Source organism: Arabidopsis thaliana, chromosome 5 (assembly GCF_000001735.4).
Source record: "Arabidopsis thaliana chromosome 5, partial sequence".
Taxonomy (NCBI): domain Eukaryota; kingdom Viridiplantae; phylum Streptophyta; class Magnoliopsida; order Brassicales; family Brassicaceae; genus Arabidopsis; species Arabidopsis thaliana.
In genome coordinates, this window is record NC_003076.8 from 26,151,295 (window position 1) to 26,169,578 (window position 18,284).

Here is an 18,284-nt window from a genome sequence, read left to right on the forward strand (position 1 = left end):
CCACGTCAGTTTTACGCTAAGCGTAATAAAAGTCGCCGTCACCGTTAATTGACGTCTCCATCCAACGCCGCTCTTCTTCTCCGCTCTCACCGTATATATTTTTTTCCTATGGTGGCGCAATTTTTACTAAACTTACATAAAAAAAAAGGAAGATTAAATAAAAAAAGAGAAAGAAATATAAGAGCTTCCTCAATCGATCTTCCATTTTTCTTCTTCTTCATTGTGAAATTTGAGTCCAATGACTGTCACTGGTCGAATTTTCCACCTGTAGTCAATTTGAAGAAATTTAACCAGTTTGTTCTACTGGAAAAATTTCTGGTTTCACACTTGTGTTGACTCTTTCACTGGAAAAAAAGAAACGAAAAAACTCCGAAGAGTCTTCTCTGGGCAGTGTAAGTAAGCTAATGCATTAACATTTTTTGGCATTGAGAAGTAGATCGATTCTTCAATTTTGTGAGTTTCCGTTCACGATTTCGCTTTCTTTCATGTGAATTTCGTGAAAGAGAGAAAAAGTAATTCTCATCTTTCTTGCTACATTCTCTTTTTGCCGTTTTCACTAGAATTTCGCTTTTGTAGCCTTCGATTCGTTTGATTTCGTTTGATTTCGTTTCAGTTGCTATGTTTTAGGGATTTCATTATAGAACTGAGATTTGATTGTTGAATGTGAATGAAAATTTTGATAATTTTTCTTCTGAAATTTAGGTTAAAAGGTAAGGAGCAATGTTCAGGGAAGCTGGCTTAAGAAACATAGGAGAGGTACGAACAAAAACTTTATCTGCATTTTTCGATGTTGTTTGATTTTGCTGTAACTAATGCTTGTTTTGTAGGATGTTGATTCGAGGTGGACGATTGGTAATCGGAAATTGGATGCTAAGTCTGTTCCCAATGCCAATTCTGGTCATGGTTTTGGATTCAGGAGTGCTCCTCCATTGTCTTCATCAATTAAACCCGTGAGAGGTAATAACAATGGTGGTTCAAGTTCAGACATGGACATTGCTTCTGATTCAGATGAAGAGATATTCGAGAGGCAACACTCTCCTCAAGATTATAGAATTCATCTTGGTTTGCCTCACGTCGCAGCTCAAAATGGACTTGGACGTAATGGTGCTAAGGTCTTTGGTGCTGCTGATGATTTATCTGACTCAGCTACTAGCACTGAAGTTTCATATGTACTTACTTTTTACCCCCTTGTCTCTCGTTTTCCTTTACCGTTTCTAAATATGTTCTGATTTGATTATCATGTTTACAGGAAGCAGAAGCTTGTGGTGTGCGGAACAATATATCTTCACATAATGAATTTGAAAGACGAAATGTTGAGGCTGGAACTTCAGGAAGGACTCTGAACGGGACAAGCACTTCAACAAGTTCATTGCCTCGTTTCCCCACCTTTCATGCGAGGTTTGAGTTACATTGCTGACTTAGATTTTGCTTTCTTGTTTTTTTAATCCTCTGTGATTATTCATTCCATCATTTTTTGTGTGGTTTGAATGCAGTGAGCAAGGTCCATGGTCTGCGATGATTGCCTATGAAGCCTGTGTACGGTTATGTCTTCATTCATGGTCAACGGATAGTGTCAGCGAGGCTTCTTACTTCCTCAACAATGAATGCACCATAATGCGGAATGCATTTAGTTTGCAGAGGTTTTTCCTTCATTCTGAAGAAGAGTTACTGGGAAAGGGACCTTCTGAGTTGGTTACTGAGACGTCTGTTCCAAAATCGAAGAAGACTATTGGAAAAATTAAACTCCAAGGTATACACATTTGTATCTTTTTTCCCTTCCACTGTATTTTACCACTTGTAGAAATCGCAGTAGTGCTTACAAGAGTAAGATTTTGTACAGTTCGTAGAATTAAAATGGGATTAGATCCACCACCTGGCTGTAACATTGCAACACTGACGGTCTCCAAGGAAAAGCTCGAAGTTGTTCGTCACCATATTGTGGAACTGAATTCGACTTTATCTTCTGGATGGAAAGCAGCGAGGAAAGTTCATGTCACTCCCCAAGTTCCTCTAAATGGTTCACTTTCGCGTCAAAGTTTGGCTTACATGCAGGCTGCTGCTCGCTACCTTAAGCAGGTCTCAAAAGCCGTTAAAAAGGAAATTGTTACATCTCACACTGGACCACAAACTTATGAAGCAGTACAAGGTATTTCATTGTACTTTGGACATAACTCTTTGTCTTATTTTCGTCATCAGTATTTGATTCTTTCTGTTTTCAGAAACATATTCATGTTCATTGAGGTTAAAGAGCTCTCCTGAAGATGATCAAATTAAGACGCAACCTGGATCTGGCGAAACGTTTATTTTGTATGTACCCTTGTTTATTGACATGATCTTTAATGATCATTCTTTCTATTCCTTTCTTTGTGGATCTTAGTATTCTTTTCTCTTGTAGCTTACCAGATAGTCTTGGTGATGATTTGATTATTGAAGTTCGAGATTCGAAGGCGCAACTTCTTGGCCGTGTCGTAGCTCAGCTAGCAGCTATGGCTGATGATCCGGTAAGATTCTCTCTCTCTCACTCGCATTATGTTTTCAGATTACTGATTCCATTAGACGCTGAAGCTGAAGATCTTATGTTTTTTCTTTTCTTTCTAAATCAGAGTGAAAAACTGCGATGGTTACCAATATATCATGAACCAGAGCATGAACTAATTGGGAGAATCCAACTTACGTTTAGTTACTCAAGTAGTTTAGATGAAAAAACTAAGTGTGGGTTGGTGGCAGAAACTTCAGCGTATGATCTTGTCCTAGAGGTGGCTATGAAAGCAGAACGATTTCAGCGTAGAAATTTATTATTTAAGGGCCCGTGGCATTGGATGATAACTCGATTTGCATCCTATTACGGGGTTTCAGATGCATACACTAGATTAAGGTAATCATTGAGTGACTAAGAATGGTTTTAGTGTCTTAAATTTCTGTCGCAGTAACTAAACGATGTTTTGTGAGAACTTGCAGATATCTTTCTTATGTCATGGATGTCGCATCGCCTACCAAGGACTGTCTTGATCTGATACATGATTTTCTATTCCCTATTATAATGACAAGCAACCACAGGGCTGTATTGAGTCATCAAGAGGTGGGTTAGCTTTGATCATCAAATTGTTATATTTTCAGTATTCAAGTAGCTTACTTCAACTTTTGGTCCTTTGGTCAGAATCGGTTACTTGGGGAAATTGACGAACAAATTCAGCAGATTCTCGCTTCAGCATTTGAGAATTATAAATCACTTGCTGAACTGTCTTTCTCCGGGATGAAAGATGTTTTTGAGTCTGCTACGGGGACTCCAGCACCTGCTATAGAATCAGCTGTCAAGCTTTATGGTCTTCTCAACGATGTATTAACCCCCGAGGCACAGTTGAAACTCTGCAGATACTTTCAGGTATTAATCAAACTTGTATCTGTTTCTTATCCATCTTTTCTGAAGTTGTATATGTGATTCATCACCTACGGAAACCACTTCAGGCTGCTTCAAAGAAGAGGTCAAGAAGACATTTATTGGACACAAACGATTTACTTAACAACCGTAGTGAAGGTGTACCAGTTGATCCCATGGTGCTTGCAGCTTCGTATCAAAAGATGAAGTCTCTAATCTTAAGCCTTAAAAATGAAATATCCACTGACATAGCGATTCATGACTGCAATGTGCTCCCAAGGTTTGTTTAAGACTCAAGTAAAAAATATGCAGCACATATGTTAACTATCAAACAGCTTTATCTTTTATCTTTTTTAATGATTTTCTCGCCGTCAACTATCAATCAGCTTTATAGACCTTCCAAATCATTCAGCGGCAATATATAGTGTTGATGTCTGCAATAGGCTCCGGGAATTTCTTCTCGTTTGGCCTCCTCCTGGACCATCACCTGCGGTTGTTGATTTAGTTATTACAACTGCTGACTTTCAGAGAGATCTCTCTAGCTGGCACATAAAGTAAGTTCACTGGTAATTACTTTTAAACTTCCGTTTTTTTTATACATTCCTGTTACCAATAGGCACCTATATATTGTCTTGTCATGTTGCAGTCCTATTAAAGGTGGCGTTAATGCCAAGGAGCTTTTCTATTCATATATCACAACCTGGATTGAAGAGAAAAGGCGAGTTTTATATGAACTCTGCAAGCTAGAGACGGTACTAATCCTGCAACTGAGTTCTTCCAAGTTTAGTTATATACTGCAGAACGTAGAACAATTTAAATCCCTTCTTCCATACAATTGAATTACATTCTATCTGTTTCGCTTTTCAGTCAAAAGCATGCGTCGAGATTCCGGGATTGACTTCTCCTTTTGTCGATGAGATGTATGAGAGACTCAATGGGACACTTGATGAATACGATATCATCATTAGGCGGTGGCCAGAATACGCAATATCCTTGGAGAAAGTAAGTGAAACAGCAAAGACTTCGTTCAAGTCCAATCATATGTTATGTTGTTGTTTTATGGATCATAATCCAAGTTGTTCCATGGAAAAAGGTTGTAGCAGACTCAGAGAAGGCAATAGTTGAAGCCATGGAGAAACAATTTACTGAGATTTTATCTCCGTTGAAGGAAAGTAAAATATTTGGCCTGAAAATTGTCAAGAAATTCACCAAAGGCACACCTAATCCTTATTCTGTTCCAAAAGAGGTATGTCGCTTATTGTATTTTTGCAAATTTAACTTTTGGATGTAAGAGGAGAAGACATTGACCCCATTTTGGTATAATTTCAGCTTGGAGTTCTTCTCAACTCAATGAAAAGAGTGCTTGACATTTTACGCCCGAGCATAGAGAACCGCTTCAAATCTTGGAATTCATATATCCCTGATGGAGAAAACAGAGTCTTGGGAGAGCGGTTAAGTGAGGTGACAGTATTGTTAAGATCCAAATTCAGAAGTTATATGCAAGCGCTTGTGGAGAAACTTGCAGAAAATGTATGTACTCTCTAGTTGTCTTCCAAAAAATTTGATTTTCTTCTGGTTTTTGTTCTCACAGCCACCTTTGTTGAAATCAATTTCTTGACTTTGTTATGTTAACAGACGAGGATACAAAGTCACATGAAGCTAAAGACCATCATCCACGACTTAAGGGAAACCACAGCGGAACCGGATGTTAGAAACAGAATGACGTCATTGAAGGATTTGCTAGACAAAACCATCGATCATCTACACGGTGTTTTCTTACCAGATGTGTTTGTAGCAATCTGCAGAGGAATCTGGGACCGAATGGGACAGGTAAGAGACATCATTACATTTCATTATACCGGTTGGTTTTGTCTTCTGCTTTTACCTCTACTGTTCTGTTCTGTCTATTCCAGGATGTGCTTCGTCTTTTGGAAGACAGGAAAGATAATGTGACTTGGCATAAAGGCCCAAGAATCGCAGTTTCTGTAAGTATTTGTTTGAAACTCTTTTGGGAGCTGTAATAAAAAAATGTTGGTTGCCATTTTTTCTTATCTTATTCTTTGATAACTTTAGGTTTTGGATGAAATCTTTGCGACACAAATGCAAAGCTTGCTTGGAAACGGTTTGAAGCCCGAGCACTTGGAGCCACCAAGATCGATGATGGAACTCAGGTCTATGCTATGCAAAGATTCTACGGATTACAGAGAAGGGGGATACAACTACTAGTACCAGAGATTGTGAGCCGGTGAAGAATCTGGTTCTTGTTTGGTTCATTGGTATGGTATGGCCATTGCCAAGTTTCTATTCTTTGAACCAAGCAAATGTAGTTAAAAGAAGGCGCGGGGGTAAACAGAGAGTTTAACTGTACTTGTATGTTATAAAAAAAGGTTGAAAAAAATAGAAGAAAAGAGACTCTCGCATTTTTCTCAAGTTGTTGTTTGCAACGAACCGAGTTTAGTCGTTCTCTCGTTAACTTTAGTTGGGCCCCGGCCCACTAAGGTATGAGTATAAAAATATTCGTCGCCTGAGAGATTCGAACTCTCGCGGGAAAATCCCACTCACTTAGCAGGCGAGCGCCTTAACCACTCGGCCAAAGCGACTACTTGCTGATTTGCTTGGTAATTATACAACTAAACTAAAATATATGAATAATTTTACATGAAAATAAAGTTTGCTCCATGGTGAATAGTTAGTCTTGTCTGTCTTAAAAACTAAAGAGATTTGTTGTAATGCTATTGGGCTAATTGGGCTTTAAGATTTTGTAATTGGGCTCAGTTCATCATATATGAAAATAGTAGACGACAAAAAAAAGAAAGGTAAACGACAAAAAACAAGTGCACGTTGATTCCCTCCTTTCTTCTCTATTCACTTTCTCTCTCTAACAACACACCATTCTTTCTGATTTCTTCTTCTTCTTCTTTTCTCTCTCTCTAGCTTTAATCTCTCCAGATGCCCAAATCCTTTACCCGCCGTCGCTTCTCTAATCGCCACCATCTTCTCCGCCGTCTTACCTTCCACATTTACTCTTACTCTCACCATCACCGTCTTCGTCCTCCTCTGCATCACCAATGTTAATCACCTTTCCACGATTCGTCTCTTCCAGATTGATTCTGGCTTCTCACGTTTGAGATTATAATGCCGGTTTCTCTTGAAAGTGAAACCTTAGGGTTTCGTTGTCTATTGATTGGGTGTATGATGTTGGTTTTTCTTCTGATTCGCCGGCAATGGAGATCTGCTTCTGTGAGAAGAGAAGAGGTGATTCGTCTCATTGCTTTAGCCACCGAGGAATCTTATTTGGCGGAGGAAGTTCGTCCCGCCACTGTTGATTACGGCGGAGACTCGGTTTCTGATGTTTACCGTTGTGCCGTTTGTCTATACCCTACCACTACTCGTTGCTCTCAGTGCAAATCTGTTCGTTACTGGTTCGTTCGTTTCCTCTCAATTCAAATCCGAGGATGACTAGTTTAAGAATCTGATCACGAGGAAAAGTTTAGATTTTTAATTGGTTCTGTTTCTTAAAAAGATCATTTATTGTTACCTTTTTTTGGTAGTTCAAGCAAGTGTCAAATTCTTCACTGGCGACGAGGTCATAAGGAAGAATGTCGATCGCCTGATTATGATGAAGAAAAGGAGGAGTATGTTCAATCTGATTATGGTAACACTTGAGATTTTAGCTTTTGATTTATAAAGGTTTCACATTTGGTGGTTTGTGATTTTGATGACTGAAAGCTCTCTGCAGATGCTAAAGAGTCTAATGTGGATTTTCCATCTCGTGGGACTGCGTATGAATCATCATCTAATGTGTCTGTTGATGTTGCCTGTGATATGTCTACAAGTAGGCCTAGTATTCATAAAGTGCAACCTAGATCTGAAGCTGTGGATTTCACTACTTCTTTAAACATAAAGGATAATCTCTATGAGACCAGGCCACTAAGTAGGAAGAAATCACGTAATCGTACAGACAAGGTTGAGTCAGCCAGTAATTATTCCAAAGGAAAGACTGATGCAAAGCTGCGGAAACTTGGCAATCAAAATTCACGTAGGTCAGGTGATTCGGCTAATATGTCAATTTCAGATCAATTTTTGTCAGTTGGGTTTGAAGAAGAAATGAATGCACTTAAACATGAAAGAATTACATCTGAACCATCTAGTGCTTCTGCTGCAATGTCTTCGTCTTCAACTCTTCTCCTACCTTCAAAAGCTAACAGTAAGCCAAAAGTGTCACAAGCTTCAAGTAGTGGATTGAAAACATCGGTGCAGAAAGTTGTTCAGCATTTTAGACCTCCACAGTCGTCCAAAAAGTCTCAACCTTCCAGTTCTATTGATGAGGTTATTACGATATATGATTGGTTTGTACCTTGATTATATCTACTGCCATGATCCCATAGTGACGTTGCTGTATTTTTTGTGCAGATGAGCTTCTCGTATGAGTTGTTTGTGAAACTTTATTGTGATAGAGTAGAATTACAGCCATTTGGCCTTGTGAACTTAGGGAACAGGTACGTATCTATCTTTAACACGTTTCTTGCTTTTGGCATGAATTGATGATCTAATGTGCTAATATATTTGTGTTTGTCACTTATATTATTACTTTTGTAGTTGTTATGCAAATGCTGTCCTTCAGTGCTTGGCATTCACTCGGCCACTGATATCATACCTTATTAGGGGATTACACTCTAAAACATGTAAGCTGCACACCAAAACAATTTTCACTGCTCTTATTTTAAGTTTGTAACTATGTGGAATCTTATCTTGATAATTGGATTTTCAGGTAGAAAGAAGAGTTGGTGTTTTGTTTGTGAGTTTGAACACTTAATTTTAAAGGCAAGGGGAGGAGAATCTCCTCTTTCACCTATCAAGATCTTATCAAAATTACAAAAGATTGGGAAGCATCTTGGCCCTGGAAAAGAAGAAGACGCGCACGAGTTTTTAAGGTGAATCATATGGGTTTTGCTTTTAGTAGCTTCTATCGGTTTTTCAAAGTTAAATATTTTTGCAAAGGTGATTTACATTGTTCTTTCATAAGAATGCCAGGTGTGCTGTTGATACAATGCAATCTGTTTTTCTCAAAGAGGCTCCTGCAGCTGGTCCGTTTGCTGAAGAAACTACTTTAGTAGGCCTTACGTTTGGTGGATATCTTCACTCCAAGGTTATAATATTATTAGGAACTGTGTATTGGCTTTAGTACCATTTGGAGCTTTTTTTGTTGTAATCCCAATTATTGACATTTTAATGTTGAATACTACACAGATTAAATGCATGGCATGCCTCCACAAATCTGAGCGACCGGAGCTGATGATGGATCTAACTGTTGAGATTGATGGGGATATAGGAAGCCTCGAAGAAGCACTTGCTCAATTCACAGCATACGAAGTCCTAGATGGAGAGAACCGGTATTTCTGTGGCAGGTACTTGATTTTTTCTCTTGGAAACTTAATATATACGTTATAAAAAACTACTACTAATTCCTTTGCCTTTGGCTTTCCTTTTTACAACTACAGATGTAAATCTTACCAGAAAGCCAAAAAGAAATTGATGATATTGGAAGGACCCAATATTCTTACTGTCGTGCTGAAACGTTTTCAGGTGAGAGTCTTCATCCTCGTTAGTTTGAAGGTGTCTACTATTGTTGGGTTAACTCAGAAGAATGATTTATTTTTCCATGCAGTCTGATAACTTTGGGAAGCTGAGCAAACCCATCCATTTTCCCGAGCTTCTCGATATTAGCCCGTATATGAGTGACCCAAATCATGGGGATCATCCGGTTTATAGTCTCTACGCAGTGGTGGTCCATTTGGATGCTATGAGCACTTTATTTTCAGGTCATTATGTTTGCTACATAAAAACCCTTGATGGAGATTGGTTCAAAATTGATGACAGCAATGTAGGTCTCAATATATCATTTATACTATTTAGATACCAATTATGCTATTGTCTATTTCTCGAATCTTGATTTTGATTCTGAATTCGCAGGTTTTCCCGGTTCAGTTAGAGACTGTGTTACTAGAAGGAGCATACATGCTTCTTTATGCAAGGTGAATGAATACAAAGAGTGGACACATATCATAAAACCCAACTCTTGTTCATTTTACTAATATAGCTGAGGAAATCCTCTTCTTTGACAGGGATTCTCCGAGACCGGTGAGCAAGAACGGTGGTCGGAAATCAAAGCAAAGAAGAAATTTGGCCGCAATTCCGTCAAGAAAGGGCAACAAGAAACAGAGAGACGGTGATAATAACAGTTTGTTGCCGCGTGTGGACTGGTCGAGTGGAAGCCTGTCGTCAATGTTTAGCTCATCGGACACAACAAGCTCATGTAGCACAAAAGACTCATCAGGTATTGAGAATTTATCAGATTACCTGTTTGGTGGAGTTGAACCGGTTTGGAAATGGGATCGTCATAATAAATCTCAAACGTTTGATTGAGATTTAATTTTTGAGTTTGATGACCAATTTTTGACTGTGAACCAATAAAGCAAAAAAAAATAGAAAATGTTAACATTTTTTGGGTGGACTTGAACCGGTTTGGAACGTCATGATTCATATCCTCTATAACGTTTTACTGAGGTCATGTTTTTTGAGTTTGATGACCAGTTTTTGACTGAACCAATTAGCAAAAATAGGAGAAGGTACAGTTTTTTAGACCTTTTTTGAATCCAGTAAATTCGAAATTTAATAAATGGATTTCTCTTATTTTGAATTTAACTTTTAAAATTTGGAAAGCATAAAAAATTACTCCCTCCATTTCACAATATAAGTTGTTTTGGACTAACTTTTTTGTTTCACAATATAAATTGTTTTCAAGTTTCTATGCAAATTATATATTATTTTAATATTTTATGATTATTTCTATTATGCAGTCTCTTTTATAATTGGTTGAAGTTTTTAAAAGTAAATATTCTTAATTTGTGTGCTTTTAGCTAAAACAACTTATATTGTGAAAACGGAGGGAGTATGTAAACTGGAATCCAAGAGAATTCCATGGAAGTGAGAGCTTTTCTTTGCTGAAACTGTTCTTACACCAAATACCACCATTATTGGCGGAAAAACACAGAAGTACACACAAATACAGAGAAATCCAAATCCAAATATATAAATGGCCTCGCAGTAAAAAAAAAAAAGGATACTTACAGAAAATGAAACTTTTTCTTCTTATTGTTTCATGTCGATTTTGTATCTTTTAAGACTCCTCCTTTCTCAAGCTCTCCAACGAGGTCCCTAAGAGAGGGAACCTTCATGGCTAGAGTTCTGTAGAGTCTAGAGTATCGAGCCCGTGTGCCATCAGCTGTTCTAGCTAAGGCCAGTGAACTTAGAGCTTCGGGCAACTGACCAAACACTTGTTTCATTTCCTCTAAGCTCATGTTTTCTAAAACCGAAGGTCTTGGCACAACTCTCACTATTTCGCCTCCTTTAGGTTCTTGAATACGGGCATCCGCTTTGATCACGAGCTCTGAGTTGGAGTTAGCTCCGCATTTTATGATGAATGGAGCTGAAGAGCCTCCTGTGTTGAATTGCAAAACATTCCATTGAGACACATCGGTTTCAGTCGAAGATATTGAATCTATTGAAGGTCTCTTTTCGTCTTGAAGATTGTCCTCTTGTTCTGGAATTGTCTGCAGTCCAATAAAAAAACCAGCACGTAACAAGGTATCATCAAACTTCTCAACATTTTTGGATCGATCTTTTGCTGGACTTTTATTCATCACTTACCTCGACCAACTGGTGAGCCGTATCAATTTCTCTCTGTGCACATGGATGATCAACATCAAGCAGAGAAGGCATTCGTTCGTTAAGTTCATCAAGAGACTCAAGCAATGCCTTTTTCTTGCTTTTACTCAAAACGTGGACAGAGGCTTGTCTTGTTATTTCCTTCAAAAAGCAAACCATTTTTATTTTTTCTCGTGGTTTATCATAACTAAGATCAAGAAAGACTCGTAATGGTTTCATATGATAAGAGTAATAAATACCTTGACTTGCTTCAGTATGGCATCCAGAGAAATGAGGGAGGCTAATCTCGAGTCTTCGGCTGCTGTAGATGGATTTTGAACAGGGGAACTGCCTTCTTCCAAGGTAAACAAAGCTGCATCACTTCTCATTTGTTGCAAAATCTGATATAGTAGAAAATGGAATTTAGGTTCGAGAAAAACTCTGAAGAGATAACAAGAGTGGGATTAACGATATGACATCATACGGTTCTTTTTCAGGGTTTACCTTTCTTCTTTTGTGGTCAACAGACTCGAGAGCTGATCGAAGCTTCGCGACTTGACCAGCATCTTCTGCCTCTTCCGAAGCCAAAGTACCGGCAATATCCTAAGCAAGCATTCCCATATCAGATCTCACATGGCAAACAAGTTCTTCAGCGACTAAGACCTAGATCTCAACATAATCCCTTAACAGATTTCTTATGTAAAATCAGTTGCTGCTGAAATCATTCTGAAATTTCCACCAAAAAAAAAAAAAAAAACACACACACACATCAAGTTCACCTTGGACATGGTATATTTACCTTTAGATGCTGCATCTGAGAAGTGTAGACTCGTTTTGCATACTCAGACAAAAGCTGTCCTAAAGCGTCTGTGTGAGGTGGCACCGCAGCTCCTACTCCAGCCATCCAGCCATCCATAATTGCTGTGGAAAGAAGCTCTAATTGGCCAGTGGTTACTCCTGAAACATCATCTGCTGTAACAGAGAGAAACTCAAAACTTTCTGCAAGCCATGACCTAATCTGTCTTTGCAGTTCACCAGCCGGAGTGTGAACAAATAAAGCAGCTAAGGGTTTGTTTCCAATGGCAAAACTTTTGGCTTCATCTTGTATCTCCCTCAGCTTTCCTCCAGTCACTTGCTGCCTCCCAGTATCCTAAGAAAAATTCAGAAACAAGAGAAGCACGTTTGTTTGTATCTTGGATTCTCAGTTATTAGGTTAAAGAAAAGCATCTCTGGGAGTCATAGCTATATTACCTGGTCATGTCCACGGATTCTTGAAACTACAGATACCAACTTACTTTTCTTTTCTGGCTTTAAATTAACTTTAAAGCCATAAATCTGCTCATCATAATATCGAACTGGTGATCTACCTGGGCTGCTACTCCCGCTGGAGCTTCTAGTTCGACCAGTATATGGCTTCTCCAAAAAGCGTTCAACAGGAGAAACCTAAAAGAAGTGGGTGACGTGAGATTGATCTTGCCGGGAGAAGAAACTTGTGACACATACCAGCAGGAAAAGCTAAAAGGAAAATTAGCTAACTAAATCTGGTTATGCTCACCTTGATCGACTGAAGCTCAGGTGATCGTGCAAGTAAGGACCTTATGTACAATATCCTGACTCGAGAAACAAGCATTGTATCCATTACTCTCCTTGGTTCCATTTTCCGGATAAATGAAAAGACAGAATCTCTGATCTCAGCAAGGATTTCATGCTCTCTGGAAGCACCAGCCTTTATGACAGCTGCTAAGACCTGCAAGTCAACAATAACATTTGTTAACATATAAACATATAAATATTTGAACACCTATCCCAATCAGCGATAAATGTATTTTTATCTTCAAATACTGGTAGAATCAATTCAGTTATTTACATCCCTGAAAAATCTAAATGGGTACTCAATATCAAACTATTAACCCGATGGCAGTACCAGCATCAGAAGCTTGTTTGCGCCATCAGCTATGGCTGCAAGACCTTCATATTGTTCGGGATCAAAATCATTCAATGCAGCTGTTAAGTATTCTCCAGCTGGAGTGGTTTTTACTAATTCAGAGCTGGATTTTACTAATGTAATCGTGCCCTCATTTTTATCCACTGAAGACGGTAAAGTGCCCGCGCTATTTTTCCTGTAGAAAATACAGATCAGGTGGTAAGGGAAGTAAACAAAATAGAGAAGACAGAAATTTGGATTAAATGGTTCCAAGTGATCAAATAACTACCTGTCAACATCTGCAGGCTGCACTGTTGGTGAAGCTTTTGATGAGGGGCTAGATACCTATATACAACAATGGATGAGAAAGCCTAAGCAATTAGCTAGCTGGAGCAGGAAAATCTCCATGTGTATGGCAATTAGTAACATTTGATGAAGAGAAGAGATAGAATAATTTTTCTTCCAACAGCTCCAAAAAGAGAAGCGTCCATGATGTGATACTATATCATGTGCAGATACTGAATCATGTGCAGTGTAGGATAGAGAAAAGAATCACCTGAGTCGAGCTAGCCACTGACTTTTCTGTTAATCTGTCGAACAATTTTTCATTTTCTTCATGCAACCTCTGCAGAAAACAACTACTCTCTTCAGACAAATGTTAAGTTCAAATATCATCTGGGTAATTCAAAAATAAGGAAATCATAAATAAAAGTGTGCTCAATAGGAAGACGAAGCAGAACCTCAATCAGTGCATCACGTTTTTTCAATTCTTCCTCAAGTTTCTTGGTAACTGCAGAAGAATCGAGTGTGTTCTCAGCTGCTCTGGGCTGAGGTTCCAAGGGATCTCTCGATCTTGTCATGTCAGACTTCAGAGCTTTACTTAGTTGTGATTCTAAGTCTTTCACTTTAGACTGCATAAAATTATGTGAAAAAATGGAAGGGAGTGTCACGGCTATCATATTCAGAGAAGGCTACTTGAAAGCTATTTCACCATCTATTTTCTGTTACGTAGATGTTTAAGATAAAAAGGGTAGGAGACATGTCTCGAAGTTTAGAAAGTAGATACTAATGAAGTACCAACCTGGAGATTTTGAATGGTGGAATCTTGTTGTTGCGCCTGCAGCTTTTGTTCCTGTTCTAACTGTAAAAGTTGAGCTATTTGATTTCTTAACTGAAAATTCTGCTCCTTTTCTATTTTATGTTTGTCTACAACCATCGCATTCTCTGACTGCAAAAACAAATAAGTAAATCGTTAGCAGAAAGGAATCTTATAAGGAATAATTGAAATAAGGAGACACTATCCCAGTCAGCATCGAAGACCTTTAAATCTGATTGCAGTGTGAATGAAACTCTCCACGCTCTCTGTACTTCATTATAGAGCAGTACACATTGGTCATTTGCTTCTTTAAGTGCTTGTTTTAAACCCGTAACCTCTTGTTTTAGACGCTGATTTTCCCTCTCTTTCTCCAATACCTCCTTCCGAGCATCATTTGCCTACGGGAAGAAAGGATATGTTTACAGGTTGGTACTTTTTCAAACTACGTGTACATAGTAAGTTAAGCAAAAAAATTACATGTCCCAAATCTGTTCTTCAGAGAAATAAACTAAACTCCAAAAGAGGTAGAGATCAAACCAACAGAGTAATTAAGTAAAATCCTAACAGACTGAGTCAAAAACTATGATTCTATACTTATATTTTAACAATTCCATCTGTTATATGTATGAATGTCAATATATGAGAAAAGAAGGAGAGGGAGGACGGAATACTCTAATTCCACTTACCACGTCTCTCCATTTCTTAATTGTGTCTCGATTCCCAAGGCTTGGTACAGTATTTCGAGCTCTAGCAGCATAGTTGAGACACGACATTATTTCAGACAAGTTCCGTGCACTTGGACAAATGTTGACGATCATCAATGTTTTGGAGCTCCCTCCTGCACGTTACAGGATAATAGGATATTGTTCTCATTTGAAGGAACTTCAAGGAATGGAAAGAAATCCTCAACACAAAGATAATATATATTTAGAGCTAAACGTAGAGGCACACGCACTGGAAAGGAGAAGCACTTACCTAGTGAATCTGCAAGTATTCTTGTAAGAAATGAGTTCTCGTAAGGAATGGTATCTCTTTTTGACGTCAAAGATGATAAAACATCTCCCAGCCTACAGAACCCGACATATATGCAGTAAGTAAAGGGGAAAGCTAATTAATTCAAAGATTTAAGCTAACAACACCTATACATGAAGAAAAATGTCAAAGATATGGAATTCACTTGTAAGGGAATAAACGAAAAGAGGGAACGGAGAGAGAATACTTAAAACTTACGCGGAAATTGAATTTGTTACATGGAGCAGATCAGTTACATGATCTCCATTGTCATCCTCCACAGTTAAACCTTCACTTCCAGCCAGGTCAACTAAAGAAAGCTTGCTAATTACATTTTCTCTCGTAATTGTGTTGCTATAACAAATGTGTATCGAGACAATCCTACCAAGAGAGCAGAAATCCGTTAAGAAAGTATCATGAGTAGAGAATCTTAGCAGAGAATTATATGCAGAAAAGGAGTCAAGCATATAACAAAACTTACAGATGGGTCACAGTAGACTTTGATTTATCATTCCCTCTATTCTGAAATGCAGAGTTCAGGACTCTCATGAACTCTGATGGATTATCAACTTTTTCCTGTGAAAGTTCTATAACCGATTCGCGTAAACCCATATTGATCTTTGGCAAATTGCTCTGACAACCCGAGAGTAAATCCCTGACCTAAAAAATGAAAGTTTCTGAATTAGAAAAGACTTTCAATTTCCATTCTAGTATCGAATGCAGTATTACGACTTCAAAACGAAAAAACAAAGCACCTGTTCGTTATAAAGCTCAAACACTGAAACAGAGAAACTGAACTGAGATGCGGAAGTTGAATCAGAATTGGCCAAGTCCATAAGTTCCTCAAAACAACGAGCATATAAACCACGGTCCTGATTAGATCCTTCCTGAGAAAAAGCGACAGCATATAACTAACATCAACAGAGAGCAATTGCCTGATATATAAATCTCTCGTAAATCGATAAGATAATACTATGAACGTCCATGAACTTACTATGAACGTCCATGAACTTGCCTATCATATTTAAATCCTGTCAAATAACATGAAACTTTTTTGCGATTTCAAAGTTCAATCACATAGATATCCTCGGCTTGGTTAGAGCCAAAAAGTATTGAAACCATAAACATGCAAATAAGCAGTAAAAAGAATGAGTATATTAGAAGACTGTTCATACCCCCTGTCATTTTAGCAACTTCGAAAAAATTATTTTGTATGCATGTACCTCAAGTTAGATACTAAGCATAACAACATCGATAATACGGATACCAAACAAGACCTATATCTAATTTCAGAGAGGAAAGGGAAAGGAGGGGCAACCATGGTGTATGTCTTCCCCGCGTGAGTTTGGCCATACGCAAATATAGAAACGTTCGATCCATCCAGAGCGGATTGCACAAAAGGTTGGACATCACTGAACAGTGAAGCTGAGGAAATTTTACTGAATAAGTTCCGGATTACATATTTACAAAAGTATTGGAAACAGTTCTTAAGGAGTATTATAACTCACCTTGTCCAACTTGAGGCCCATAAACTCTATCAAATTCAAATTCCTTCTTGGGATTGGACAGAGTATCATCACTAGTGTTTACGCGTATAGTGCAGTTATCAGGAAATTCAATGATAGAGGGACCCTCGTCTTCAAATAAGGGTCTTGCTCGACAAAATACCTTTACATTCCCTGAAAGATTAAACAATAAACTATACATTCAGGGTCATATAGAACAATCTAAACCTGGTGTGATCAATATCAATAGAAGTAAGGATAGAGAATGACGTCGGAAATGGAAGATGTGCACCTTTGGTCGTCAGTAAGTCATTGAACAGTCTCTTCTTCTCATTGATAAGTGGAGATATCCTAGCCTCAGTCTCAAGTGCATATTGATCTGTGATAGGCTATGCAGATAAGTGAACAAAACACATTCCCGAATTGTAACAAAATTCCTATCACAAGAGATACATAGATATAGATGCATACACTCTAATAATGCATAGTGGCCAAAAATAAACTACACTTTCACATGGAATACACAGACGGGAACTAAAAACTTACCCAGTTTACGACTTTTATCAGCCAGAACACCTAAATAACGTGTAACCCTTTCAAGCTTCGCATTGGAGTACTCTTGAAGATCAGTAGCTTCCTGTCTCAATCCCACATAATCGTCCTTTGCAAGCTATTCAACCAAAACCAAATTTTCTTAAAAAATAGCTTAATCACACAACCGCAAAATAGCATCATTGTACTTAAAACTTGTACAAAACATCACCTCTATACTCGTCTAAACATTAAAATCATCATCTTTCACAAATTTCAAACTCATCAATAGAAAGAGCTTAGAAACATAATTCTTACTCAAACCCAAATATACAAATCTCAGAAAAACATTATCACACCTGAACTTTATCCTTCAAACTCTGAACCTTAGACGCAAGCTCCGACGAGTGCGGTGGAAGCGAGTTCTTCGGGATCGAGTACCGTCGAAGCATAGAAGACGGTGTCCGATGAACGCCTTCCTCACTAGAAGGCGACTTCTTCGATTCGAACCCAGTCACCTCCCAGTTCCACATATTGGTACTCTTCTGCTCCGCCATTTTCAAATTCACGAAAAAACCCTAATCCTATTCCAGATTTCAGCACAAACCCACCAAAATTCTCGAGCAGACAACCTCAGATTCCAAATGAAAACATTCAAAAGTTTTTGAAATTTATTACCTCCAAATCCAAAAAAAATGTGTTTCTTACTTTTGTCTCTTTGTCTCTCTCTCAGATATAAAAATGAAGGCCGAAGCAATGAGTATCATACGATGTCGTTTTTGCTTTGTTCTTCTTCTTTTTTTAATAAACAAAACAAATTAAAAATAATAAAATGACAGAGACACCAAAACGTCTTTTAAGACACAAAATATTTTGTGCTGTGCGTTAACGACGCCTTCTCGTGTTCGATTTCAGTTCATTGTTCGGTCCTTTTTTAATAGTAATACCGATCAAAATATTATAGAGTCAGGAATTTATCAAATAGAGCTTGTTTATTTGTTGAAAATGTAGAAGAAACTAAAAAAATAAACACAATGATCATTTCAAAATTACGGTGCAATGAGTATCTACAGTAGTCTCTGTATTTATTTTACTTTTCGTATCAGTAGTCTCTGTATATATTACTAATTTTAA

General features: G+C 38.0%; 3 protein-coding genes and 1 non-coding gene across 18 annotated transcripts; 2 read left to right on the forward strand and 2 right to left on the reverse strand.

Annotated features, from left to right (window-relative positions):
- Window positions 1-38: 38 nt before the first annotated feature.
- Window positions 39-5,805, forward strand: AT5G65440 (uncharacterized protein; the record flags this gene model as incomplete). Of its 9 annotated transcripts, none has more annotated exons than NM_125942.5 (21): window positions 43-392; window positions 703-756; window positions 828-957; window positions 1,081-1,169; window positions 1,250-1,398; window positions 1,494-1,750; window positions 1,841-2,146; window positions 2,220-2,307; window positions 2,396-2,501; window positions 2,604-2,875; window positions 2,959-3,079; window positions 3,158-3,382; window positions 3,466-3,656; window positions 3,763-3,930; window positions 4,023-4,128; window positions 4,244-4,378; window positions 4,470-4,622; window positions 4,706-4,906; window positions 5,012-5,206; window positions 5,290-5,361; window positions 5,450-5,805. In NM_125942.5, the coding sequence occupies exons 2-21, from the start codon at window positions 721-723 to the stop codon at window positions 5,600-5,602; spliced, it is 3,153 nt and encodes a 1,050-aa protein (NP_201347.2). In that variant the 5' UTR covers window positions 43-392; window positions 703-720. The 9 variants fall into 9 exon arrangements, with proteins under 9 accessions (NP_001119504.1, NP_001332295.1, NP_001332292.1 ...); NM_001345685.1 differs by having other exon boundaries at window positions 128-512; window positions 5,450-5,602; NM_001345686.1 differs by having other exon boundaries at window positions 128-453; window positions 5,450-5,602.
- Window positions 5,806-5,894: 89 nt separating this feature from the next.
- On the reverse strand, window positions 5,895-5,976 carry AT5G65445. The gene has a single exon. It is a non-coding gene; the product is annotated as a tRNA-Ser (tRNA).
- Window positions 5,977-6,240: 264 nt separating this feature from the next.
- UBP17 (ubiquitin-specific protease 17) lies at window positions 6,241-10,037 on the forward strand (the record flags this gene model as incomplete). Of its 2 annotated transcripts, none has more annotated exons than NM_001345687.1 (12): window positions 6,241-6,798; window positions 6,928-7,031; window positions 7,116-7,705; window positions 7,790-7,875; window positions 7,976-8,061; window positions 8,148-8,310; window positions 8,411-8,525; window positions 8,627-8,784; window positions 8,878-8,962; window positions 9,045-9,260; window positions 9,350-9,411; window positions 9,502-10,037. In NM_001345687.1, 12 exons carry the CDS (start codon window positions 6,512-6,514, stop codon window positions 9,800-9,802), a joined length of 2,253 nt encoding a protein of 750 aa, NP_001332735.1. In that variant the 3' UTR covers window positions 9,803-10,037. The 2 variants fall into 2 exon arrangements, with proteins under 2 accessions (NP_001332735.1, NP_201348.1); NM_125943.2 differs by having other exon boundaries at window positions 6,569-6,798; window positions 9,502-9,888.
- Window positions 10,038-10,329: 292 nt separating this feature from the next.
- On the reverse strand, window positions 10,330-17,897 carry KAC2 (kinesin like protein for actin based chloroplast movement 2; the record flags this gene model as incomplete). Of its 6 annotated transcripts, NM_001345689.1 has the most annotated exons (24): window positions 10,330-10,989; window positions 11,087-11,245; window positions 11,344-11,484; window positions 11,588-11,686; window positions 11,883-12,233; window positions 12,335-12,526; window positions 12,639-12,830; window positions 13,008-13,203; window positions 13,297-13,352; window positions 13,564-13,632; window positions 13,748-13,918; window positions 14,089-14,235; window positions 14,328-14,501; window positions 14,790-14,941; window positions 15,079-15,170; window positions 15,334-15,495; window positions 15,596-15,774; window positions 15,870-16,001; window positions 16,109-16,129; window positions 16,433-16,539; window positions 16,623-16,793; window positions 16,912-16,998; window positions 17,166-17,289; window positions 17,510-17,897. In NM_001345689.1, 24 exons carry the CDS (start codon window positions 17,705-17,707, stop codon window positions 10,537-10,539), a joined length of 3,825 nt encoding a protein of 1,274 aa, NP_001331383.1. The 6 variants fall into 6 exon arrangements, with proteins under 6 accessions (NP_001331383.1, NP_001331384.1, NP_001331380.1 ...); NM_001345690.1 differs by lacking the exon at window positions 16,109-16,129; NM_125944.3 differs by lacking the exon at window positions 16,109-16,129 and having other exon boundaries at window positions 10,537-10,989; window positions 13,008-13,194; window positions 17,510-17,707.
- Between the last annotated feature and the right edge of the window lie 387 nt (window positions 17,898-18,284).